Source organism: Podarcis filfolensis, assembly GCF_964270895.1.
Source record: "Podarcis filfolensis genome assembly, chromosome: 15".
NCBI lineage: Eukaryota > Metazoa > Chordata > Lepidosauria > Squamata > Lacertidae > Podarcis > Podarcis filfolensis.
Genome location: NC_139618.1, coordinates 16,961,928 through 16,989,353, shown reverse-complemented (window position 1 = coordinate 16,989,353; position 27,426 = coordinate 16,961,928). Strand labels below are relative to the sequence as shown.

The 27,426-nt window shown below is 40.6% G+C and overlaps 1 protein-coding gene across 6 annotated transcripts in view; it reads left to right on the top strand.

Moving 5' to 3' along the window:
* ARHGAP32 (Rho GTPase activating protein 32) overlaps positions 1-27,426 on the top strand; it is a 199,381-nt gene that overhangs the window by 127,457 nt on the left and 44,498 nt on the right. For 4 of the 6 annotated variants that reach the window (XM_083588250.1, XM_083588251.1, XM_083588252.1 and 1 more), the window contains 7 exons: positions 2,135-2,272; positions 3,619-3,711; positions 6,388-6,510; positions 9,145-9,222; positions 12,431-12,512; positions 17,595-17,645; positions 20,159-20,233. In XM_083588250.1, coding sequence (XP_083444376.1) covers positions 2,135-2,272; positions 3,619-3,711; positions 6,388-6,510; positions 9,145-9,222; positions 12,431-12,512; positions 17,595-17,645; positions 20,159-20,233 — 640 coding nt within the window. The remainder of the gene's footprint in view (positions 1-2,134; positions 2,273-3,618; positions 3,712-6,387; positions 6,511-9,144; positions 9,223-12,430; positions 12,513-17,594; positions 17,646-20,158; positions 20,234-27,426) is intronic. The other 2 variants (XM_083588255.1, XM_083588253.1) reach the window with 1 other exon arrangement.

The following is a 27,426-nucleotide window of genomic DNA, read 5'->3' as shown; positions in this document are numbered from 1 at the left end:
GAGTCTCCTCTTATTTCTCCTTGCTTTCTGTGACCTTTTGCTCTTATCATATATTTTACATGGGATGTGACGGAGAGTGAATTGTTTAAATTACAAGCTGTAAAGAGAGATGGGAATCTAATAAAGTGTTGAGAGAAGAAGCAAATCCCTTTTCAAATGGCAAGAGACTTAGGCTGTATATTTTTCAGCCTGCCATTCAGATACAGATTTAATCAAGGAAAACAGAAGAACATTGCAGCTGGATGCTGAAAACTCTTTATTATTCTTGTGTTACTTGTTTATATGCTCTTGTTCCTCTTCAGCTTCGTAAAATAATTTCTCTGGGCAAACACAGTGGTCAGATACTTATCTAATACATGGATATAGCTTGCAAGAAGTACTTAGTGAGACTGAATTGTGGGGAGAAAAGCAACCTGATTTCAGCCATGCACACACAACTGTTTTACTACCGTTGTGTATTGTTGTGTTGTTGAGTCTTAATGTTACACAGCCAATACTTTTTGGAAAGTTTTTATATGCTCTCTGGTTGAATGAATGGTTTATTGGCATTTTATGTATCAGTATACACCAGATAAGATAAAGGGACCCCTGACCATTAGGTCCAGTCGTGACTGACTCTGGGGTTGCGGCGCTCATCTCGCTTTATTGGCCAAGGGAGCCGGCATACAGCTTCCGGGTCATGTGGCCAGCATGACTAAGCCGCTTCTGGTGAACCAGAGCAGCGCACGGAAACGCCATTTACCTTCCCGCTGGAGCGGTACCTATTTATCTACTTGCACTTTGACGTGCTTTCAAACTGCTAGGTTGGCAGGAGCAGGGACCGAGCAACAGGAGCTCACCCCGTCGCGGGGATTCAAACCACCAATCTTCTGATCGGCAAGTCCTAGGCTCTGTGGTTTAACCCACAGCGCCACCCACGTCCCTCTACACCAGATACTTATATATAAATACTTGAATAAAGAGTAATTGGTGCAGAAAAGAAGTGTTTGAGAGGTTTTGCTTCAGATATCCTATTACAGCCCCCCCCCCCAAGGGATGTAGAAATTGAACTGCCTAGAACTTGAAATTAATAATGTTGAACCTTTCATTGTGATGCTGTAATCTTCAAGGGAAACTTGGACCACTTGTAAATGTATGCTGTTATCAAGCTGACATTTGAATTACAGAATGCTGTCCTAAACTTGCACAATTCCCCTGGTTCTAATGCCATAATCTTCAAGGAAGATATTCACTGCATTGTCTTTTTTCACTTTTGTTGCTTCATTTGATGATATTGGGGTTGAGCACCAACTTTCATTCCAATGTCTCAGTAGTCAAAGAAGATATCACAGTGTGCTGTATCTGTTTGAAAACAGATGCAGGATTTGAGCTGATATTCAAATATGAATGTTGATTTGTGTCCTGGACGTATGTATCAAATTGCTTTCTGATACTTGACTTTAAGATCATAAAAATGAGCCTCAGAAAAAGCAAATTTGGCAAAATACATTCATCCCTATAATAATTAGGGAATATTCTATTTGCTATCATAACATATGTTTCATTTGCTCTTAAAGGCATGCAAACTGGTAGATTCTGACTCAGGTTTCAATAATGATTTCATTTCATCCTTTTCAAGCTCTACCTGATTTTAGTTCTACATTCTCCTGAAACCAAATGCCAGATCAAAGCCTTAGTCTTTATGTGTTTTGCAGAATATATTTGGATTTATATGCTTTCAAGAGGTAGAAATAAATTTGTGGCACAGTCAATGGCAGAGCACCTTCTAAAAGGGCCTTATCTTGAAGATAAGGCCCGAGATGCCTACCTGCAACTTTGGGGAGATTCCATTCCTTGGAACTGGCATTATAGGGCCAGATGGAACAGTGGTTTCTGTGTGTGTGGATTCAGAAATGTGTGAAGTAACACTAGGAACATACCAAGTTCATTTTGTATTAGGGCATTCGGCAGTTTCCACATAGGCTAAAATTTGAAAGGAAAAAGAAAACCTCATGGGTTTAAACTCTCATTTGCTTAGGAGAGTTGACAGCACGGCAGAGGCATTTGCCTTGGGTTTCTTCTAGAAGTGCCGTTTCTTGCTAAAGGGAATTGGAAGCAAAAACAACACCTGAGTACTCTGTTCCTTCTTCCGCAGGGCAAGAGCTGGATTGTGAAGCGCAGCTATGAAGATTTCAGAGTGCTTGATAAGCATCTTCACCTGTGTATTTATGACCGGCGCTTCTCCCAGCTCTCGGAGCTACCCCGCTCCGATGCTTTGAAGGACAGCCCAGAGGTAAAATATTATGATTGTCACTAGCTAAGGAAGCTGCGGGCAGGCAGGAGCATGTTGCCTTTTTATTATGCCTTTTTATTATCTATTATTATTCTTAATTGCCTTTTAACATGAAAATTTTATTGTTATCTAAACTATATGGGGAAGCTCTTAGTTGTAACTATGGGAGCAGTTCATTGCTTTCAAACAAGAAGAAAGAGCTCAGATAAGAGGTAGGCAAATTATTAAAATCTACAACCATGCTTTTTTCAGCAGAAAGAGAGGGTTGTGCTGCCTATTAGAGTTTAATTCATTTTCAATGTTCAATATTTCTCTAAACATTTACTATAAGAAATGAACAGAAAAAGGAGTGTTCTTTTACAGGAAAACTTAACTGTTAGGCATGGGGAATATCCCCACTTTTTCTTAAAGATATGTGATGGTCTGGATTACAAACTATTTTGAAATTTATGAAGTTCTGGTGTTTTTTTTTTTTTTTTTTAAATTAAACCCTGTACGCAATCTCTTTCAAAAAAAATGTGTGTTCTTAAGATATGCCAAGTATAAGGGCAATAAAAAGTGTTGCCTCTCCAAGTGCAACTTCACAACTGTATGTCTTTGTTAGCATATTTTTCAGAATAATTAATTCAGTATAGAATCATAGGAACACCGAGGGTCATCTAGTCCAACTCCCTGCTATGCAGGAATCTCAGCCAATGCATCCATGACACACGGCGATCCAACCTCTGCTTAAAAACTTCAAGGAAGGAGAGTCCACCACCTCTTGTTCAACTCCACTGTCGAACAACCCATACTATCAGAAAGTTCTCTTTTTTCTTAAGGCCATTTAAGAGATAGTATTTTATTACTCCTTGCGACAATTCAGAAAAATACGTTCAAATTACTTGTTATCTGATGTTACAAAGGGCATTCCAGTTACAAGAAAACAGGAGCCTCATGCTTTGCTCAGCAATTCTCAGGTCTGCACGTAAAACGAAAAGCAAATCAATCCACATAATCCCTAGCAGGAACCCCCACTGAGCCATACTTGATGTGCCAACGGGAAAAGCATGGGTTGTACTGGAGATATACTCTTCTTTTTTTGGCAGATGAAATTCATGGCAAATGGAAGGTATCTAAGGTATCTAGTGAGAAGACGTCTCTCATCTGGTAACATTTTTAGGTTATAAGGCGTAGCAGTTATTATTTATGTCTCTAGTTCCCTGGTTCACAGAATCCTAGGAGGCAGGAAAATATTTTTATGCTTTCTCCAGCAAATTGTTGGCTTCGACTGGCTCATCTTGAAGTCTGAAACTTGGATACTCTGCATCAGCAGAATTATACTGTTCCTTCCTCACTCTCTGCAGCTTGTCACCCAGATGCTGATGGCTTACCTGTCACGACTCTCATCCATTGCTGGAAACAAGATTAACTGTGGTCCTGCCCTCACCTGGATGGAGGTACTGTAGGGTATATGACATTGTGTTGCATAATGTGCCTGGGTTTTTGCTAGCTTGTCAGATGCTTTGTATTACAACCTTGCAAATTGCAAATGGAGCACAAGTATAAAATGTTACAAAGCTAGAAGTTGCTGCTTATAGCAATTTCCTCTATTCTAGTAGCGTTGCAGAGGGCCATATAAGATTAAAATCAAAGAAGCAGATATTCTAGAAGGATTAAGCCCCCACCACTGAATTGTTTTATAATATATGAAGCATGATACACTGACTTTTTTTTAAAAAAAAAATGGATTTGGGCAATATAAAGGGTACAACTCTAGGGAAAGGAGGGTTCCGTAAATGCCTGTGGAATGCCTGTATCTTTTGCACTCCCTGTTAGTGTGGTGGTATTGCCAAATAAAATTTATTTATTTATTTACTTACATATTTATAAACTGCCTCACTGCGAGAGACTATGGAAGTGGTACATAACAAGATAACATGAGAGATTTGAAAAGAGACAAACTCTAGAAATAATGGGGGGGCGGGCGGGGGGAGGTCTACCATTGTACAGCTAATATTCCACAGCAGACTGCTTCATCGTTCAGGGAAAACGTTTCTAAACAAAAACATTTTCATTAGCTGCCTAAACATGAAGATGTTAGGCACCTGCCTAATTTCGGCTGGGGCCTGATTCCAGGCTGCTTCTGCAACTCTAAAAGCACAATTTCTAGTACCAGCTACCGTATTTTTCGCTGTGTAAGATGCAGTTTTCCCCTCCTAAAAAGTAAGGGGAAATGTGTGTGCGTCTTATGGAGCGAATGCAGGCGGGAGGCTCTGCTCAGCGATCCCTTTAAAAAGTCGCGTGGAGCATGTGTGCGGCTCTTTGGGGCTTTTCCCCGAGGAGGGAGTCCCTCCTCTGAGAGTCCACTTGCCTGACAGGAATGAAAGAGTGAGGCAATCCCTTAGGTAGCCTGGTCTCAAGCAGAACCTGGAATTGCCCTGAGGAACAGAATTAAGAATTTCCTTTATTCTATTCATTTGAATAGGTACAGCAACTTGTAAATGGCAAACATTGATTAACTTGTTATTTAGGTTTGTTCCCGAGCAGCGCCCTGAAGGCCATGATGCTAGGAGTGTGTGGAACATTGGGGACAAAAACGCACTTTGGGGGTGATGTTTCACAACTCCCGTATCCCTGCTTAACTCTGTTGTTGCCTCTTTGAAACTGTTTCTTTGCCTAATATGAATAATATGTATTTTTTTCTTTAGAATCGAGGGAGGTCTTCTTCCAAATTAGGGATCATGTGCATAGCTGTCAACCTTTCCCTTTTCTTGCGAGGAATCCTATTCAGAATAAGGGAATTTCCCTTAAAAAAAGGGAAATGTTGACAGCTATGATCATGTGGGCAACATGGGTCATATTGTGCCACAGGTGGTCAGACTTGGCAACATGTCAGCATCACAAAGCCAAATCAAAGTGAGGGTGGTAGCACTGCTGTCACTCTGAATAGGCTTCTTGATGATTCAGTGTAGTCAGTCAGATTTGACTATATGATGTCACAAAACCAAATCAAATTCAGCCTTGGTTCGTGGCCTCAATTCTGATTGAGTGAGCGTTTTTTAGCACATTTCAGTTTCCACCCCTAAAAAAAATATCACCCTGGGCCCTAAATAGAAGTACTGTAATCCTCTGTTTGCACTGAATGTGTACTCAGCAAAAAGCTGCAACCCCCAACATGCTGATGATGCCTACTTGGTACGCATATGATAACATGTTTTATCACATTCTTATTTTGTGCATTTTTAGTTGTACACCTAAAATTCCTGGCACTGTGTTACGAGAGTGAAACAAATTCATAAGCAAGATAATGACACCTTTTAAATCAACAGCACTTTTGCTATTATCAGGCTGGGGCGGATATACACATAGGTCATACACCAAGGTTGTAATATGTGAGCAGTAGAGAGAACTATCAGTAGAAAGGCTGGAATGACCCCCCCAAGCCATTAATAAAAGTTCTTATGAACAGCCTTTCCATACTACCGTAAAATCTGCCAGCCTGTTACTAAACTGCCTTTGTTGTCAAGAAGGGTTATTCAGATGTTTATTAAAACATGTTGTGGTAAAAGAAAAAGGTGCACAAGTTCAATATTTTTATTGCTATATGAGGAGGCCTATCCTTTAGGAAATGGTGTGATTTAACTTCCATTCCGTTGTCTCAGTATTCAAGGGAGTTATCTCAATGTATTGCATTTTCCTCCCATTTTAGAAAACAGATGCAGGCATCAAGCTAGTATTCATTTTTTAAATGTTGGTTGTGCCAAATGGCACTGTAATATATCAGTGTTAGCTGTTACAGTGTGGCTAAGGAATATGAACAGGGAGTTGAAACTGGTTAGCAGAGCCTAGTGAAGTGGAGACCTGGTTATACAGTAATGTGCTAATGCTGCAATAAAACAATGATGCACAATTCCATTTCCTGTTTAATAGGTGAAAAGGAAACCTGTACTTTAGAAACCTGTTCGTGCTTATATTGCCTCTAATGTACTTCTTTTTACAAGGAACTCTTCAAGCTCTGTTGTGTCTGTCAACCAACATGAACCCCACCTCCCTCCATGCACACAGTGACAGAACCAGTCTACAAAGCCACATGTTCTCAGCTGCTTCACAGTCTATGGTGTATTTTCTTACAGATTGACAACAAGGGGAATCACCTTCTAGTCCACGAGGAATCATCCATTAATGTCCCTGCTATTGCGGCTGCCCATGTTATTAAAAGATACATTGCTCAGGCAGCAGATGAACTTTCCTTTGAGGTAAGCAATGAACAGATATGTATTCCTTATCAAATGCAGCAGGAAGAACTTAGCCTAGGACTGCTTGTGCAGTTATTTAATAAGGATTTTTGGGCATGTTAAATGTGTTCTGGAAGTAAGAATGAACATATTAAATCAGTCATATATTCAATAATAATATTTTTGCACATCCTCTAGCCAACATTCTAAAAATTCAATACTGAGGAGTCCAGCAGCATTTATCTTTGCATATATAACATAACCTGAAAAATGTTTCCCCTGTGGTTTTGTGTCCCATGCTCATTAAACAATATGTCTGCTAAGAAAATGGGCATTGAGAACAGATTTGTATAAGTACTTTCCCCGTGTTTAGGCATGAAAATAAGTGACCCATTTTCACCCCTCTTCCTTCCAAAGAAGCTTATTGTGCTCAGTTTAGAGCTTCTTTTAAACCCTGGACACAAGCCTCACACTGGCAGCTGGGCTGAGTATTTGAATGAAAATATTCCCCTGACTGCTTTTGAAAACTTGATCCTTTTTAGCTAATGCCCATTGGGTGCTCTGCGTATGTTCTGATTGCTTGCTTGCCTGTGCTGCTATCATCTGTTATGCTCTGAGGCAGTATTCTTCAGAATCTTAAGGAATGTACAAACAGCTGTTCATTGGATGTTTCAAAACATCGCCTTTCCATTTGTAGTATCTGGGGAAATGCATAATAAATTGGATATTATTTTCCCAGTTAAGATATATGCACACTATTAGAAATTAACGGTTTAACCGCTGATGCCATCATCACAATAGTAACCAATCTTGGTACAATTCAAAGGAACATTCAATGTCCTGCCATTAAAATCAGTTTTCATTTATCAGCCTGTCTCAAATTGAAACTAGTGCAAATGTAATGTTAAGATATGAGCAGCAGAATTGCATGCCCTCTCTCCGATGCAAGTTTACCTGCCACCACTCTGAAACCTGGTGTTGCATCAGCAGTAAGGGTGCCAAGGTTTCCTTGAACCAGGATTTGCAGGCCAACTATTAAAACAATGAATCCAGAGCTAAAGTGGTACCTCAGGTTAAGAACAGTTTCAGGTTAAGAATGGACCTCCAGAACAAATTAAGTTCTTAACCCAAGGTACCACTATAATAGGAAATCAAAGCAACAGATTCTTGTTAAAAGTTTGGATAATGCCCCGTATCCCAGGCTTCTGTTGCCATATCTAATCATAGCATCTTCCTGTGTGAGAGACAGATTACATGACTAAACATATCATACAGTAAGATATTGTCAGTGCAACTCTGATAAATATCAAATTTCTTTGCGGCCAAAACATAGCTTAGGGATGTGGGTGGCACTGTGGTGTAAACCACTGAGCCTTGGGCTTGCCGATCGGAAGGTCAGCGGTTTGAATCCCTGCGACAGGGTGAGCTCCCGTTGTTCGGTCCCAGCTCCTGCCAACCTAGCAGTTCAAAAGCACATCAAAGTGCAAGTAGATAAATACGTACCGTCTGGGCGGGAAAGTAAATGGTGTTTCCATGTGCTGCTTTGGTTTTGTCAGAAGCAGCTTAGTCATGCTGGCCACATGACCCGGAAAAACTGTCTGAGGACAAATGCCGGCTCCCTTGGCCAATAAAGCGAGATGAGTGCTGCAACCCCAGAGTCGTTCGCGACTGGACTTAACTGTCAGGGGTCCTTTACGTTTAAAACTTGGCTTATAGAATTGGAATCATAGAATTGTAGAGTTGGAAGGGACCCTGAAGGTCATCTAGACCAACCCCCTGCAATGCAAGAATCTCAACACATTGACCTCAATCCAATTTGAAACCATACCGAACCCTGCTTCACGTTGCAAATGTGCTGGCAGTTTTATGGCTGCACCACTTGGTACAAACCCATCTGAAGCACTTTGGGTGGCCCACAGATTCCTATTAAATTCCTGAAATGCTTGGCTTTCATTTTTTAAAAAAAATGCATGCCTCCTGGTGGCAGAGATAAGCTTAAAAAGATGAGTGCGGTGTGTCTGAAAGGCTCAAAGGGCAAATAATAAGAACCTCACATGCATAGATGAAGTCTTGCTGGTGTCATTTGCAAGCACTCAGTGACTCGAGCAAACTACTTTAAATGTTTTATGTTAGACAAGTCATCTCAAAGGAATACTTAAATGCCTTCTCTCATCTTTCCATCCCGCTGATGTAACATCACATTTCTTTAATGCATTGTTAACTTTAACTTGGAGGAGCATATCACACTGAACCCCATGGTGGGTGGGGGGCAGCACTGGTGCTGGGCAGAGGAGATAATACATAAGTGAGTACTGGTTGTTCATTTTTTAAAAAGTTCATTTGTTCAAATTTTCTTCCCACATTTGTTCATGATTCTGAGGTGTATTCCTCCTCAGTTTGCATTTTAATCAGAACAGCTTTGGGCCTTTTAACTACTACTAAATGCATCACCCTTGCAAATATGTTAAAATGTGCATTGTATGGCATTGATGATGCATTAGCTCATATTTTGTAAATGTTGATGCCATAGATAGGCAGAGACTGGTACTTTATGTTCACAATGGTAATTTTTTAAAATAGTCCTATAGAAACTGTACTTTTATTAACAAAATGTTTTTCAAAATAAAGTAAGAAAATTATGCTGTGCATTTCTAGGTGGGAGACATTGTGTCAGTCATCGACATGCCTCCAAAAGAATTGACCACTTGGTGGAGGGGAAAGCATGGATTTCAGGTACACTCAGCTGTTAGATTAGTTAATATTTCAGAAGCTATTGGATGCATTTTGTCAAATTATTACCGATAATAATAGACTGTTATCTAATGCAATTATAGTGCACTGTTTCCCAAATCTGGGATACACTATAAAGATTTGAAAACGTTCCTTGGAATCCTGAGCAAAATATGGACACTACAATGCTAGATATGAGGCGAGCTGGACCCTCAAAGTATCCCTAATATAAATAGGTACCATGATGCCCCCTTTTTTCTAAAACTGTCTGGCTGTAGACAAGAGAAGTGTCATACATTCAAAGAGGATTGGAACTGGCAGGGTACCCTGCCTCTGCAAAGCCTAGAGAAGAATTTCGACTCAATTCTTGGGATTGAGTTGAGGCTGTCATTTGAACTGGATTGGGCAGAGATGTCAAAAGATTGCTCATAGGAGTGGACTCCTTTGGCTTTAATAGTTTTGCAGAAATGAGAATGTATAGACAGGTACATTTTCTGCTGCTACTACTTTGGGAAGAGTTGCACTTAAAATCCCCACATTCTTTGCAGTTGTACGGCATAATCGAGGAAACCGACTCCTTGTTTCTGTTGCTGTTTGGGAGTGGAAATGAGGCTGGGGAAATTACCTGAGCTGCCCACCGTTTCTTTCCATTTCCCTTTCCCCTTTTCTTTAGCCTGAGTTTGCTTCAGTGGCGTAGCGTGGGGGGTGCAGGGGGGGCCGGCCGCACTGGGCGCAACATCTGGGGGGGCGCTCGCACTCGCAGCTCTCTGTCCCTACCTGGCTCACTCACTCTCTCTCACTGCAGTGCTGGCTGTGCGAATCCGATCCGAGCCGCCGGGTCGCCTCCCACTGTGGAGGGGGGGTGCCAGGCGTGCGGTGCGGTGCGGTGCGGTGCAGAGAGAGAGTGAGGGACTCAAGTGCTAAAATCCACGGATTAGGGGGCGCAAATTACTTGCCTTGCCCCGGGTGCTGACAACCCACGCTACGCCCCTGGTTTGCTTGCTTGCTTTTCTTTGTCAGACTAGCTTTATTGAAGAGGCAGATAAACTACTGTTAAAATAAGCACCAGGCTGGACTTGTGGGGCAACTGCCTCTCTGTTTCAGCATGCACTTGCCCCATTCAAATATAAAGCAGGGCTGGGTGGGAGGTCTGCCCTTTATGCAAAAGGATGCAGGGGGACAGAAGTGAAACCTACTCCTTGCCCTTTCCCTAGTGTGCTGATTTTAAGTAGCCCTCCCACACCCAGCAGAGCCCAGTTGTGATACCAGAAGATACAGCAAAGTGAGGTGAGGGAGGGGTGGGATTTGCTTCCCTCTGATGCTCATTATTGTGTAAACCCTCTTTATATGTGGATGGAGCAGACATGTGGTTGCCCCACATGGCAAATTTGACCCTATAGAGCAGGGGTCAGCAAACTTTTTCAGCAGGGGGCCGGTCCACTGTCCCTCAGACCTTGTGGGGGGCTGCACTATATATTTTTTGGGGGGGTGAACGAATTTCTATGCCCCACAAATAACCCAGAGATGCATTTTAAATAAAAGCACACATTCTACTCATGTAAAAACATGCTGATTCCTGGACCGTCTGCGGGCCGGATTTAGAAGGCGATTGGGCTGGATCCGGCCCCCGAGCCTTAGTTTGCCTACCCATGCTATAGAGACAGAAGTCATAAGCCCTGTCATGGATACTAGTTTGCCAGCCAGCAATTGTATGGTGCTCTTTCAAGAATGGTAACACATGTACTAAACCATCACTATGTCCAGTTTGTTTGTTTATTTCACACATACCATATAGAAACAAGGTGCTTTTTTAAAAAACACCTCTGTGAATACTATGGAATGCACAAATATAGTTTCGGCTTGAGTGTTTTAGTGTGAAAGTGTGTTGTGTAGAAGGAAAGGGATTAAGGCCATTAAAGGCAAAATAGCAGAACTGATCAGTGGTGACATGCAGCCCCAAGGACCATCAAGAAGGGAAATTAGAAGTGTTATGAAAGACCTTAAAATAGAATGTACATAGACAGCAGTAGTACTGAGCAAGGCAGAAAGCAAAATTAAGAAGGTAACGGATATAAATTAGACAGAATGTATTAAGTGCCAGGAATAGTCTAAACCAGTCCATGACAGTAAGCATCATGCTGGATCTTATTTAATTTTGCTATTACTAGTCAGAGATTAAGACATTTGTCATTTTTATGCCCAGTGTTTGCAAGACTGGTTTTCTCTTGTACATTGAAGGAGGAAGCAGTTATCATTCTAAGTACAGAAGGCTTATAGTACACTTGTGTGTCATGGTTGCGCTTCAATGTGTTTTTTCACAATATGGGTTGTGTTTTGATCATATATACAGAGCTGCTGCAACCATATGCCAAGCATTTAGGTGTTTGTTTTTTGCTGTTGAGAACACTGGCCAAAAAGCAGCTAATCCAGATTGAGGCAACTGTGAATATAAGATTTGAGTTCAGAGCTATAAAATTAAAAGACATTTTCCTGGTCCTGGTGAGTGGTTTATGACAAGGGTGTGCACAGACCTAAGATAAGGATTTCTTTCAATCATTTTGAACCCTCTGGCTCAGATTAGTTAGACAAAAAAAAAGTCTTAACATTATAGCCCCATATTCTGAAATAAGCTGTGTGGAAAACTTATTTAAGTCTGTTCCTTTAAGTGCATTCGCACATTGTAAAATGCAATGAGAAAAAGAAACACCAACTTGGCTGGCAAAGGATGAATGGAGCAGATTATCCCTCTGCCACCTTGTTCACTCACCTGCATGTAATTCCTGGTCACCTGTGTTTGTTTTATGTGGTTTAATTTTTTTATGGTGGCAAAAAGTTGCATTTGTGACTAGCCCGAGAAATACAGTATTTGCCTAGTTGTTATAAAAAGAAAAGAAGAAAGTTAGAATAAACCACTTTCTTTACACTTGGTGAACTAGCCTTCTAAGAACCATCTCTTAATTGTATGTGTTTGGACCGTAAGTATATCCAGAAAGCATGTAACGGGAGCATAGTGAGCAACATGAATTTAAAAAGCAGTTATATTTTATAACAAAGAATATAATCTACAGGATTACGCCTGAATTGTTTAAATATTGTGGTGTTGTGCAAATATCCCCTTTTACTGCAAAGCTATTAGAACATGACTTTACGTGTGATTCTATTCTTAAATATGCTGCAGACGTGAATTTCCATCTGTCTCTCTTTGTCACAGGTTGGATTCTTTCCTAGTGAATGTGTTGAGCTAATTAATGACAAAGTTCCTCAGTCTATGACCAATTCTGTGCCAAAACCAGGTATGTGTGTATTATATTTTAAACAAATGCATATAATGTGACAGAATGTTGATGTTAAATCCTTTCTACAGTGTCTCACTGCATTCACTCAAATATTTATTCCACTGATGTGTTCTTTCATATTTATTGATCACCCATTCAAAACTATTTCAGTGTATGCATTCCATGATACAAGTATGTTTCAGTGTACCCTTTCTGCTATTTCACAGTTTTGATTTATTTTCTCAGTGGTTTGATTTTAATATTAGTATATGTTTTGTAAGATTTCTGCATTTTGTATAACTGCTGCTAGACAGTTAGTGTGGTGGTTAGTGTACTGTAGTCTTTCTTCTGTTCGTGTACATTTTCTGTCAGTGTTTATTTCTTGCCATATAAAAAAGATCCCTTCAGCCTGGATTCTAATGATGCTTGGCTTTGCAATTTAAGCCAAACTAACCTATGATGCACCTGCTTTACCCTCTGCTTCATCCCATCTACTTGCTGATTGATAGTGGAGTTTCTTTGTTTATTTCTGTGGATTTATGCTCTCTAATTTAAAACTTATTTCCAATCTTAAAACATCAATAAAAACAAGAAAATCTCTCTCTCTCTATATATATATATATTTAAAAACCATGTGTAAAAATAAGCCATGCACCCTCCTCTAAAGTATCTGCTCTAGATTTATATAGTTTTAAGAGTACTTTGGAGTTGGAATGTTTTGTCTTTTACAAATATGTGAAAATAGATTAGTGCCTTAGGCTTACCACTTGGAATAATTCACTTTTAATGATGACCTGTCTTATATGCACGGTATTGATGTATCCCAAAGGATTAGATTATTCAAAGATATTACAAAACCAAATTACCGGTAAATTTATCCATTGCTTTACAAAGAAATCCTTGGTGGGTAAATTTAGTATACCTCCTTCCATCTTTTGATCCAGTTCCTGGGGCCCTCTTTCCTACATGTTTTCTATAGAAATTGATTATTCCACTTTGTGCGCAAAATATTTGAGGCTTATTTTGCAATTGTGGTAACAGTTGTTCAGAAATCTTGACATGCCAAGTGGTTTTAGAGTTCAAAAATTAATTGAATTTTTAGCTGGATAGATGTGGGATTGCATGTTCTTCCGTTATAGACAGACCCACATCATACATTTAAAGCATGTTCAATACACATTTAAAGCACATGATTCCCCCCCCCCCCCAGAATTCTGGGAAATGTAGTTTATTAAGGGTGCTGAGAATTATGGCTCTGCGAGGGGAAAACTACAATTCCAAGGATGCTTTGGGGAGTCACCTGCTTTAAATACGCATTTGATATGATTTAAATGGAAGGTGTGGATCTGCTCAAAAAGTATTGAAAGTTAATAACTATCTTAAGAGTAGCATAAAATTTATTAATTTCTAAGAAAAAGTTACTGGTATTCAGAAAGAGGCCAAAACTCCTTGTTACATATTGGCTTTGAAATACACTTAAAGTTCTAACTCTGTTGTTCCTAAAATGAAAGCCCAGCATTAGGCCAGATCCTTTCCTATATAAATGCTGATTTAGTAATCACTGTGTTATGTTTTAATATGGATTCCATTTTTTGTCAAGTGAGCTTCTGTTTTGCTTTTAGTTTCCTTCATTTTTAAGATACCTAAAGAAATACTGTTTTTGAAAATTATATGTATGAATAAAATTAGGCGCAAGTAGCACGATCATGCTATGAAACAGGGATAGAAACCATGTGGACCTCCAAATGTTGTTGGACTCCAGTTTTCATCCTCCCCAGACATCATAGCCAGTGGTCAGAGATGATGGCAGTTGTAGTTCCACAGCATCTGGAGGGTCACAAGGTCCCCACCCCTGCTATAAAGGGACAGTCTCCTCCACCTGCTACTGTTCATCTCCCTCCCACCCCACCGAGAAGGGGCGGGGTGTCTGCTAGCTATGATGGGTGATGCTACTATAAAGTTGCTACTAGCCTTGATGGCTGTGCCCTGCCTCTAGTGTTGAAGACAGCATGCCTTTGAAATTTCAGTTGCTGGGAATCATGAGTGTGCAGAGCATTGCCGCACTTAGGTCCTGCCATGTATAGCATTTCCTGGGAACATGCAGTAAAAGAAAGGTGTGCCTGCATGATGTGCAACCCTGGATCCCAGCTGCTGTCCTTCATTTTTATGGATGTGATATTTTTTTTAAAAAAAAAGAGATAGAAATCGTAGTAGTAATAATAATAATGAAAAAAACAACTGTAGCGGGTACAGAGGTCACGGTTTATTCCTGTCATAAAACTCCTGGAAAGAAAGGTGTCCTTCTGTGCTCTCCCCGCCCCCACCCCAATATTGCAGGCAGGACTGCAAATCTAGTTAATCTTGCTGACAGTGCCAAATTTATTCCTTATAGGAAGTGTCTGTCATGCTTTCTATCTGTATGGCTCTAAAGTGGTAAGGGAAATACAAATACTGCTCTTTTAATGCAACTTGCATTGCTTGCCAGAACAGTATGTGTTCCTTTATGATGTATAATTCCATTACTAGTGGTGTGGGGAATAAGGACGGGGAAGGCGTTTCTGTCCTCCTCAGCTTGCCCAGTCTGTAGTTTTGTACAAATAGGTGTCGTCTTTTTTCTTGATCTCTTCTATTCCTTTTCCATATTTATTTTGTCTTTCGTAGCACATATTATCCACTTTGTATGAACGCTCTACATGTGTTCTTATTAACACCAAGCATGTTGCTCATCTCATTCTACATCTGCCTTGTATGTTGTCTGGGACGTGTTTTTAATATGACTGATTTTAGAATATTCCTTGATCTTCGTATAGTTGAGGGATTCTAATAATACCATACTAACAAAGTTACAAGGTGCACCTTGGAGTTCCTTGTACAGAAAAGGAGAGGTTCCTTCAAGCTTTTTCAAACGTTTTGTACATTCCATGTTGGTGTGATAGTACTTGAATAAAGTATTGATTCGAATTAATCCTTGCAGTGCATAGTTAAATGCTAATATCTCATTGCATCTGATAAAGTAGCATTTTGTCTACCAAAGGTAATGAATTTGGTATTTTTATGTGTGTTTGTTCATATATGTGTTTGTGCGTCGGTATTAATTGATATAAATTAAAATTGGTTTGCTAAGGTTGCTTACAGAGATTTTTTTCCAAGATGGTTGGACTTGACAGCCACTTGGAATCATGGCACAACCTGGCTTTTCTGCTGTAATTAGATGGTTGTCCTCAGCTCCCTGTATGGCATTACCATACAAATGCCCCCATGTACTGGTTAAAAAGTTAATTCCTAGACATGAACAGCTGAACATGAAGGGCTGGCTGACATATTCAGCAATTTCAAACTGCCCCCATGAAGCAAATAGTTGAATCAGTCCATAAGCAAATATTTTAATTTAGCTGACTGCTATTGTTGTGTTGTCATTGGGAAGGGTTGGGGGTGCAGGGCACTGGGCTAGAACTAAGAACTCTGGTTTCCTTCCTGGCTCAATATGACCACCTGTCACTACATAATCCTACATTTATATTTTCATTCCTGAAAACCAGCAGACATGTATATGCCTTCCTTTCTGATAGACAAAAGGAAGCAGGGCGGGGAAATTCAAAGTGTACTCGATACAAACAAACATGGTAGTCTCTCTTGCAGGGTGCTTTGTACTGTCAACTCCTGAAAAACCTCTGTCACCTCGTAGGTTTTCTTTAGCCTGTCTCTCTGTATGATTTTAGTTCTAAAAGAAGCTCCTGTGAAATCCTTGAGGCCACTTCCCCCTCAAATGTTAGGGGTATTACGTTGAAGTGAAATTGGATGCTGGACAGTTCATGTGAGGGTTTAAATGGACAATGTCACACTGGTTAAATGTGCTCTAAGTTGCAATAAAATCAGTAGGATATTTTTTCTGGATTAGGAATTGTTACTAACATACATCTGAAACAGAATGTCTAAGCTCTGTGTGTATTTAATTTATTTTAAAATATATTTTTTTACTGGACTCTTTAAGAGGCGTTTAAATAATCATAAAGCAATATTGCAATATAAACCCATTATGGATTAATTAAAAACATGAACCTATTGAAGCACCACTTTTGTAACCTCTATAGGAACGGAACCACTTTAACACAGTGACTCCACTCCCACCGTGTGCAGTTGGTCCAGAAGGATGCTGTAGTTAATGGTATAGAGAAATGCAGAGGGCTATGTATGGGGTAATCATGAGCTGTAGGATAATCAAGAGGGTCTTACTCCCCCCCCCCCCTTTTGATGAAGACCATCAACCAGAAGGTTGACCAAGGCAGTTCTAATCCTGAACCCCACCTGGAAGCCAGATCAAAATCATGTTGTTTTGTTTCATCCAGGGCTCTTGGAACTGTACAACCAGTCAGATGCACCACTTTCACCAGGAAAGGGAGGTTTTGTGTAGGTTTATAATCCCCAAAAATCACTCATCTGTCATGCCCAATTTGTGGTTGTTCAAACCATGTGGCAATTGTGGCAAACTAAGTGGCAATTTTCACTTTCATTGTGTTTCCCCCCTCCATTTGGCAATGTCTCAAGAAAGAAATGCACAAACAGAAATAAATAAAAGCATCTGTGTTGGCTTCAGTTTCACTAAATCTGGTTTGGTGGGGGAAAGAGTCAAGTGGGCAGATGGCTGAACTTGTTTATAAATGCAATGAAATTTTTGGAATGTTTAGCATCGACTATTTCTTTGTTTGGAAATGTTGCACTTGAAGTTGTTGGAATGATCATCATCACATCACTTAATTCTTCCGTTTAGAAGCCCAGGATATACATCCATTTTGTTGATTCACTCCCAATTTAGTGCTGTACCATATGAAGTCCCATTTGATTTCAGAAAAGATTTGGACAACTATGGCATTTTAAGTGACTCACTCTTATTTATTTTCTTTCTTAATTAAATTTCTGCACCATCCTTCATCTGTGGATCACAGGGCAGTTTACAATATGGCAACACAAAAGTCCTCCTGAGGGGATTAGAAAGGAAAGATTGTGTGTGGGCCCCTCCAGTCTTTTAAAATGAAAATGTCCTGTTTTTATAATGGCTGTTCGTTTTAATAATTAATTTTCTTTTGAATTGTACTTTCTCAGTCTCCCCTGCCCATGGAGCCCGTCCAGCGTCCTGGAGCTACTTCCCCCCTTGTACGTTTCCATTTATTTCATTTTTCTCTATCTCATCGCCTTTAGTATTATTCAGCTGAATCGTTATCTGTTTGGGAGATGTGCAGAGACATCAGAGTGGGATTTATTGCTTTTATTTTTCCACAGAATGCCTTTAAAATTTTGAAGTGTAAAATAAATGTGGGTTGGAGTGTGAAGGACAGAAATATTAACAACAATCACTCTTCTTTTTCTCCAAATTCTCAGAATAAATCTCAGATTGTTAGGGTAGTCAGCTGTAATCTCATTTGGAGTCCATGCAATCAGTATCTGTGAAATTATATCCCAGAATCAGAGATACAGGATCTCAAAAGGGTTTGCTTTGAAAATTTGCTATATTGTCATGTACATTTTCTGAATGTTTTTTTTTAAAAAAGGCTCTATAACTAAACTATGTAATAGCTTAATGCCAGGTTTTTCAAACAGCTGTTTTTGGACTACAACTCCCATCATCCCTAGCTAGCAGGACCAGCGGTCAAGGATGATGAGAAACAGCTGGAGACTCAAATTTTGGAAACCCTAGTTTAGTGTATTCTGTAATAAGAATTTTGTTTTGGTTTCACAATCTTCATAATGGAGAGTGAAAGCATCTGTCTCAGCCTCTTTCCCTGTAGTAATGTTTGATTGCAGTGGAGAGGCAGTGGTGGTCGAGAATTGCACAGGCATATTTCAAGGCCTTTTTCACAGTGTAACTTCTGCCACCGTGAAGGAATTGATTTCATCATAATTCATTTTTGTTAAATGCTTTAGAAAAACAGTCTTACAATATTTATAATATTAATTACTTTCATCAGAGGCTGTAGCGATAGCGGAAGACCATAATCTTGTCCTAGACTTTGGTCCAGGGTCCTGTCAGCAGGCCAGATCCTGACCTCCATCAACTTCTGGAGGCCATTTTAACTCCATCCACTTGTCAATTGCCTAAATTCAGATGAAGCCCTTCCTTTTGCCTGTACAATTTGAAATTAAACCACATGGGCAAAAAGACCACAGCCAGTCTTTTGCAAGGGTAGAAATCACAAAGAGGAAGTACCGTATTTTTTGCACCATAACACTCACTTTTTTCCTCCTAAAAAGTAAGGGGAAATGTCTGTGTGTGTTATGGAGGGAATGCCTACGGGTGGCATGCCTACGGATTTTCCTCCTCTAAAAACTACGTGCGTGTTATGGTCGGGTGCGTGTTATAGAGCGAAAAATACGGTATCACAGGAGACAGATTGGCAATGTGCTCATGTTTTCAGCAGAACTATGGAGTAGGAGAGCCCTTTTCCTCTGCCACTATTGGTAATTATAACAGAGCTGCTCTGCAACAGGGTGGATCTGTGTTGTGGTATTGAGGTTAAAGTGTGGGCATGCATGCACACTCCCTTTCAGTGGCTGGCCTCATCAGTGATAGGGAATATGAAGTAGCTCTTCATCAAACTGAACATGTCAGTATGGACTTTCTTGAAATCTCTTAGTTGTGGTGAAAGAGGGGAAGACATGGGCTATTTCTCTATGCCATGTAGCTCAATTGCATTATGGGGGCGGGGAGCTTTTAATAGGGTGTGAGGGACCTTTAATCCTCCAGATGCTGTTCAGCTATAATGCCCACCTTATCTGGTAATTGACCATGGCTTCAGGGGCTGATGGGAGTTTTAGTTCAGCAATATCTGAGGGGCAAAGGGTTCCCCACACCTGGCCTCAACCTTCAGCCTATATTACTTCCTTCCTTGGTGTCAATAGATAACAGCACTGCTGCCTGTCAGTTATTCAGTCAAATGTGAAAAATCATTTTTGTAAGTTACTTTTTTAAAAGGAAGTGTCCAGGAGGTAACTTATAGTACTTCCGCACAACAATTTAAACATTGTGGTTTTCCTTATTTTTGGCAACCATAGATCCTAGATCTGTGACTAGGATCACAATTGTTGGATTGGTGTGTGGTTGCCACACTTTGACTCCATAGCATTGGGCATTCACAAATATATTTGTGTGCCAAAGTGGATATACTCCACCACAACTCTGGTTGGGTGCATTAGGTAGGGTTGTAGCTGTACTTTTAAAACATGTATTAAAGCACTCATTTTCTGTAACATGCAGAGAACTCATTCTCTGTAACATAATCTTAGATCCTTTTGGCCATGGGAATTGATGCATCTGAATTCATCTGTTGTGGGTGCACTTCTTACATCTAAGCAATAAAAAGGCCATGGACATTTTCCCCATAAAGGAAAGGCCTGGCAGATGTTGGTCAGAGTCAGATTAATGACTTGGTGGCATTTACTGTAGTTAGAGGTAGATAGTAAGTTCTGACCAAGGGTCTCATTTCTGTTTTACGTGCATATATGTAGAAACAATTCAAACCAATTTTATTCTGGAGCTTAAAATAAGCAGCAGAGATTTGAAGCTATTCTATGCTATTAGTATCTTGCAAATCAAGTTGCTATTGACCAGCATGTTAAAATTTATTTTTTTGTCCTTTCTTGCCTCATCCCACCCCCCAAACCACATGCAGATTTGGAGATGGATAGTGTAAAGCCAGGTTCAGCATGTGTTTCAGAGCCTCTGAACTATTCCCAGCTGAGCTCAGGTAGAGCATGTTGCAGTCAACTGTAGACTCTTAAGTGTACTAACCCTGAGTCTAACATTGTGTGTTCTAGCAATAATACCTATTAATGGATATAGATTTGGTGTTAGAAGATAGACTATAGTTCTAGTTATGTCTGGACACTTGTTATCTATAAGTTGGGGAAAGAGCCTAACATCCAGGTGATGGTGTAATGTTTCTCTTGGCAGGTGCCATGGAAATCAGGCAGTTCACTAGTCATTTTCCGCGCGCCCCACCCCCACCCGAATGGATTCATAGGCTCTATGAATCCTGCAAATTTGGGTGTCTCTGTGTGTTTGTGAACCTTGAATTATACTTAGCTGCTGTTTCCTTGAGGTGTGGTTATAAATAAGGTGTGTGTGTGTAAAATGTGGTGTATATACACACAAATACAAATGTGTATGAACACATACCAAAGTAGATATGTTGCCTGCCACTGGAAACTTTGTCTCAGGACTGAGGAGAAGACAGAGGGAGGGGAAAGAAGAGAGAAGAAATATTGTTGAATCTCTGTAGTTTAGCAGCAGCTCAAATGACCATATTATGTACACAGCTGCAAAGCTATAAGTAGAAACTGCTGTTGCTATAGTTGTCTTGACTACATTGCAAGAATCTCCAAAGAAGAAGATGTATTGGAATAAAATTATGCAAAACACAGTTATGTGACTAATCTTTGCTATATTAAAATAGCTTTTTAGAGCCATTCATTTAGACACTTTTTAGTGCAGCTCATGCTGTTTGTTTATAATTTGGGAAGCTATAGGGTAGCTGTAGACATATGAAGCCTTGTATTTATTTTGATATATTCTGCTTGTAAGATAACAGCCATTAATCTGAGTCCTATTTAAGGGCCTAAGTGAAATTAGAAGTTACCTTCTAAATGTCAGAATCAATTTCTCTGATTTGACATTAAAGATGTCCTTTTCGGGATCTACTCAGCTCCTTCTCTCCACTTTGCTTTGGACCAAAGCAACATACCAGGCTATTGTGCAGGAACCCCACAGTGGTATCCAACAACTTCTCTCAGTACAAGCTGCTCACCCCAAAGAGCAGGAGTAAGCTCTGGCCACATGATGCTCTGTGGAAAGGAGTGGGAGACGTTGGCCTAAAACAGCAGCGAGCAAGAGAGATGAAGCATTTAACGCAGCCTTCCCCAAGCTAGTGCCCTCCAGATGTTTTGGATTACAACTCCCATCAGCTCCATGTGCTGGCTGGGGCTGATGGGAGTTGTAGTTTAAAAGATCTGAACACTAGGTTGCAGAGGGTGATTTTAACTCATCACAACTAACAGTAAAGATCTTTTTTTACCAGGACAACCTTTTACCCAAGTAAGTAAAACAGAAAGTTGGTGGCTGAGAGGGTAAATCAGGGCTATTCTACTTTATTAGTATTTTCATTAATAAATCACTTCTTGGTTTGTAAAGTAATTTACAATTTGGTTACAATTTCGGTCTGGTTCATCATTGTTGCAAAGCTCTGGCAAGGTCAATAGATGGAGAACTGAAGTTGAGAGAGGGTGATTTAGTCAATACAGACACCCTTGATGAGCATGGATCTGGACCTGTTTCCCAGTACCATGTTTTAAAATAATGCTGAGCTATACTGAGGTCCAGCGCCGAGGGCCTTCTGCGGTTCCCTCACTGTGAGAAATGAGGTTACAGGGAACCAGGCAGAGGGCCTTCTTGGTAGTGGCACCCGCCCTGTGGAACACCCTCCCATCAGATGTCAAGGAAATAAACAACTACCTGACTTAGAAAACATCTGAAGGCAGCCCTGTTTTGGGAAGTTTTTAATGTTTGATGTATTTGTTGTGTTTTTAATATTCTATTGGGAGCTGTCCAGAGTGGCTGGGGAAACCCAGCCAGATGGGTGGGGTATGACTAATGATAATAAATAATTCTTCTTCTTCTTCTTCTTCTTCTTCTTCTTCTTCTTCTTCTTCTTCTTCTTCTTCTTCAACAACAACTCTGTTATCTTACAGACACTTTTGAGCATTATCCTGTGTGATCTATAAAATCTAAGCTGATTGTTTTTAAACAAAGCAAAAATATACTCACAGCTCAACTTTTCACACACAACCTTTGTTTACTGGTAGACATATTTCTTTAAGCAATTAAATTGTCACACCTTGCAGGCGTTCATTTAGGCCTCTTTTCTCCTGCATTGCTTGAAGTGCTGATATCATCCTCTTCTTTTTCACATTTGCTCATTAATTACTTTAACAGCAGTGCTTTGAAGATATAGTCTAAGGTATTTAGCAAGTAACAGATGCTAGGCATCATTACCTTCATTATTGGCACAACTAAGAGAGTCTGTGTATATAACAGGATTTCTGCCCTTGGTGCTGAACTCTGGAGTCAGTGTTGAACTTCAGGATGTTAACTGTGATGTCACAACAATAATCCTTTTCCAACTACTCACCCCAGGTGAGCAAGTAGTTAATTGTGTAGCCCTAAACTATCACAATCACAGAATAGAAGTCATATAATCCCAGTCTCCACGCAAATCCATTCTGCAATCCCCACAATTTGCCAAAAGATTGTTTTAACCCTGAAAACAGTGTGGTGATAGAGAACTGCACATAGACAAAACTGGGCAAAACTGTGTTGACGTCCCTGTTCAGTCCCAGCGCTTATTGGCTAATTGTGAGTGAGCCACTGCCTTTCAGCATAACTTCTCACACAGGGATGCTGTGAGAAGCTCATCATAAGAAAAACCATGACTTATGAATTGTCCCAGAAAACTAAGTTGTAATGAAACATTGTAAATATTTAAGTTTCAGAACCGTAATTCTTCTGATCCCCTTCAATCTCAGATCTATTTAAGGCATGGAGGGGGTGAGAAGGAAGGCTTTCAATGTTTGAATTAATTACACAAATGGTCAACATATTTCCAAGCTGTCAACATAAAATGGTGCCAAATCAAATTAAGCATGGTACACAGTCAATTTGTATTCACCATACATTCATATAAATGAACATGACAGCAACAAATGAGGTTCTAAATGCAAAAACCTACAGTCCCATAATGTAAAAAGACAGAGTGTGTGTGTATAATGGTGGACCAAGGCTGGATTAAAACGAGGCACACTGAAATATATGTTTCTCAGGTGCACAGAAGACCATCATTCTACAAATAATGTGCACAAATAATCACTGTTTATAGCAATATATTTTTCACATTTACAGATCTGAACTTTTTCTCATTTGGTGGGTGGGTGTTTGTTTTATCCAGAATAATAATTGGTGTTCTTGAAATCTTTTTTCCATGTAATCTCATTTATTAAAAGTGTATAATGACAGAGCAATCTTAAATGGGGTGGTGGTAGAAGTAAAATAGTAGATTGAAACCAATTGGGCATGGGGATTAAATACACAAATTTCAAGCTGGTGCTGAAGGAACAAAATGGCTTTGGATTCTGAGGATCCAAGGTTGGCTCTGCCCTGCCTGCGCGCGCGCGCACACACACACACACACACACTCCAATCTCGTCTCCTTTCAGGGTTCCTGCTGAACCACAGAGTTGAAAATTGGGTAACGGGGAAAGCGTTAGTAGTCTGTCCTTCAGTCATTCAATGCTACAAGTGTCATATGCTTCCCTTTAAACCAAGGGTCAGCGAACTTTTTCAGCAGGGGGCCGGTCCACTGTCCCTCAGACCTTGGGGGGGGGGAATGCCCAACAAATAACCCAGAGATGCATTTTAAATAAAAGCACATATTCTACTCATGTTAAAACACCAGGCAGGCCCCACAAATAACCCAGAGATGCATTTTAAACAAAAGGACACATTCTACTCATGTAAAATCACGCAGATTCCTGGACCTTCCACGGACTGGATTTAGAAGGCGATTGGGCCAGATCTGGCCCCCGGGCCTTAGTTTGCCTACCCATGCTTTAAACAAAACACTGAGAAATAGAATTACGTGTCTGGAAGCAGTTGGAGAATGGATGACGGCTAACAGATTGAGGTTGACAAGACAGAAGTACCGTTTTGGGGGACAGGAGCAGGTGGGTATGGAGGACTCGCTGGTCCTGAATGGGGTAACTGTGCCTCTGAAGGACCAGGTGTGCAGCCTAGGAGTCATTTTGGACTCACAGCAGGTCAATTCTGTATCCAGGGCAGCCGTCTACCAGCTCCATCTGATATGCAGGCTGATACCCTACCTGCCTCACCAGAGTGGTGCATGCTCTGGTTATCTCCCGCTTGGACTACTGCAATGCGCTCTATGTGGGGCTACCTTTGAAGGTGACCCAGAAACTACAACTAATCCAGAATGTGGGAGCTAGACTGGTGACTGGGAGTGGCTGCCAAGACCACATAACACTGGTCCTGAAAGACCTATATTGGCCCCCAGTACGTTTCTGGGCACAGTTCAAAGTGTTGGTGCTGACCTTTAAAGCCCTAAATGGTCTCGGCCCAGTGTACCTGAAGGAGTGTCTCCACCCCCATCGTTCTGAGGTCTAGCGCCGAGGGCCTTCTGGCGGTTACCTCACTGCGAGAAGTGACATTACAGGGAACCAGGCAGAGGGCCTTCTCAGTAGTGGCGCCCACCCTGTGGAATGCCCTCCCAGCAGATGGCAAAGAAATAAATATCTGACTTTTAGAAGGCACCTGATGGCAGCCCTGTTTAGGGAAGCTTTTAATATTTGATGAATTATGGTATTTTAATATTTTGCTGGAAGCAGCCTAGAGTGGCTGGGGAAACCCAGCAAGATGTGTGGGGTATAAATAATAAGTTACTATTATTACTATTATTACATGTAGCGTTTAGTTTGGCTTTGAGCTTCACAGCTGAGGAGGGATTTGAACCCATGTCTCACTGTCTCAACCTTTGCTAACTTGATGTGCTGATTGGACTTGTACTCCAAAACATCTATAGTGCACCAGGTTGGCAAAGACTGTTCTGTCTAGTACACAAGACATTTTCATTAACTTTGAGGAATTGAATTTGCATAGTGGTTGCATACATGGTAGGCTGCAGACTTGCAAGTGGCATGCTACCTAACTTTAAGAAATGCCTACATAGCCTGAGGCGAAAACAGCATTGCCTATGACTGGGTTATTTATATAAATGGTCATTAGAAGGTGGTATAATTAGAGAGTTTAAGCAAAACAGATCGTTCTTGTTAAATAAATCCAAATTCTTATTCCACACAATAGTAGATATATTTCACACTTAATGAATTGAAGTTCATATTCTTCTTTAATAACATCACTTTTAATCGTCTGCAAATTTTTGCATAGCTTAACAGTTGCTGTTCTATGTATGTGTCTGTTTTAGCAAGAGTTAACTGCCAAGCAGTATTTACAGTGAACATGTCCAAACAGCTGGACGGCTATTTCATGGGACTCCAGGAAATTCCAGATGTCCTTTGTCTTGTGCAGAGAGACCGTGCTAGGGTTGTTTAAAACCATTTGGAATTGATCTAGTTATATATACTAGATCTATTTATTGGCACCCCCAAAACAAGTTAACACTAGTTAAATCCATTAACCTTGATCAATTTTCCAAGTAGCTTAAACAGAGTGGTATTAAGATACGAAAATCATTTGTGGATTAAAAAAAATCCTTTTACTGCTCATCATGAGGGGGAGGGGAGAGAGGAAGAGAATGTCACATCTGTGCCAGTTATACTGAAACGAGGGGGATGTCCAGAATCCTGAGAAACTTGCATTTGAAAGTAGCAAAGCAATTCCGTCTGTTTTGCTGCGCTCCCTCCCCCACAAAGCTATATGGACAGAAATTATTTCACTCCAACTCCCTAGTGTGGTCGATGCATTTGAGCTGCCATATGTGGTTGAGTCATCCTCTTTAATTGTCTCCTCCCCCTTCCTGTTGATTCATTTGGTTTATTGCTGGACTAGGAATGTTGTCCAGTTCACAGGTTATTACTCCACATTGAGCTTTCCAAGGAAGAAAAAGATGTGTAACAGTACGAGAGATCCTCAGCTTCTCCGGGTCTGAGAGTCACCTGAGCAGAGGAATGGCTCTGTGGGGTGGAGCTAGACTTGTGTAGCTTGTTTCACAAGGGTGAGATCTTTGGGAGGAGCTTCCTCCTAGATTGCAGGCAGAGCCGGAGAGAGTCACAGGGAGGTGCTGAGCTCACCTCTAGATGCATTGGTAGCCAGGAGGGGCAGCCAGAGACTCTGAACTGGAGGAGGAAAGGAAAGCTGAGCTGAAGAAGAATATCGCTCCTTCTGAGTGTTTTCAGTGAAGAAATTCCTCCATACCGACTGACCTTTCAGTCTGCCTGCTATAATCCTCTGAGGCTGGAATGCTGTGCTGAGCTGATTAGAGAATTCCACTGCACAGCGATAGACTAGCCTCGCCAGGTAGTGGGGCTGATCTTTTCGTTCCTGGCCTGCAACAGTGGAGGAAAAAGGTAAGGCTGTACCTCTGGTTTGCCTTGTTTCTTCTGTTTTCATGAATATGGGGATACATCTGTACATTTTCTTAATTCATTTAGTGTCTTTAGCCAACATGGATGTAATGCAATGTTTGAGGCATTTGTTTTAACACCAGCACGGATTTGAAGTATCCCTCTCCTCTGATAAACAGTTACAGGATACTTGGGGAGAGGTTATTTCCTAATTTGCTCCAGGGGTACAGTCAAGTGTGCCAACCTGATCTGGTCAGCCAAGCTTCAAGAACTACGGAAGAATGAAGTAGTTTGTTTTATGGGCAGCAGCTGTTTCAACATACTGATCCAAATCTCTCCCCCCCCCCCCCGTTACATGGGTGGGTGGGAGTAAAAACCTGTTACTCAAGACTAGTGAATGACGCTTTGTCGTGTGGGACCATAAATGTTGTATCTAGACAAACTAGTTTTCTTGTTGTTTGACAAGCAGTCAGGGTTGTTGGATCTGTGCCCTGGAGCCGTTTGCCTGACTCTGAGGCTTTTTCTGTGACTCGATAAAACCTTTTTAAGAAGTTCTTTTTCCTGACCTGTATTAATTATAGAGATTGTGATAATTGTTCTCCTTTCAAAAATGTCTGGCCTTGGGTCTGTGTTAAGCATGTGCTCTTATTAATTCTATAGCGGTAAAACAAAGCTTTCTTAGAGTAGACATGAGCTCATAGCAAACCACTAGAGAAGCAATGGATACTGGAAACTGCTTTAGCAGGCATACAAAGTGTGTTTAAAGGCTTATGGTAAAAACCCACAAAAGGGA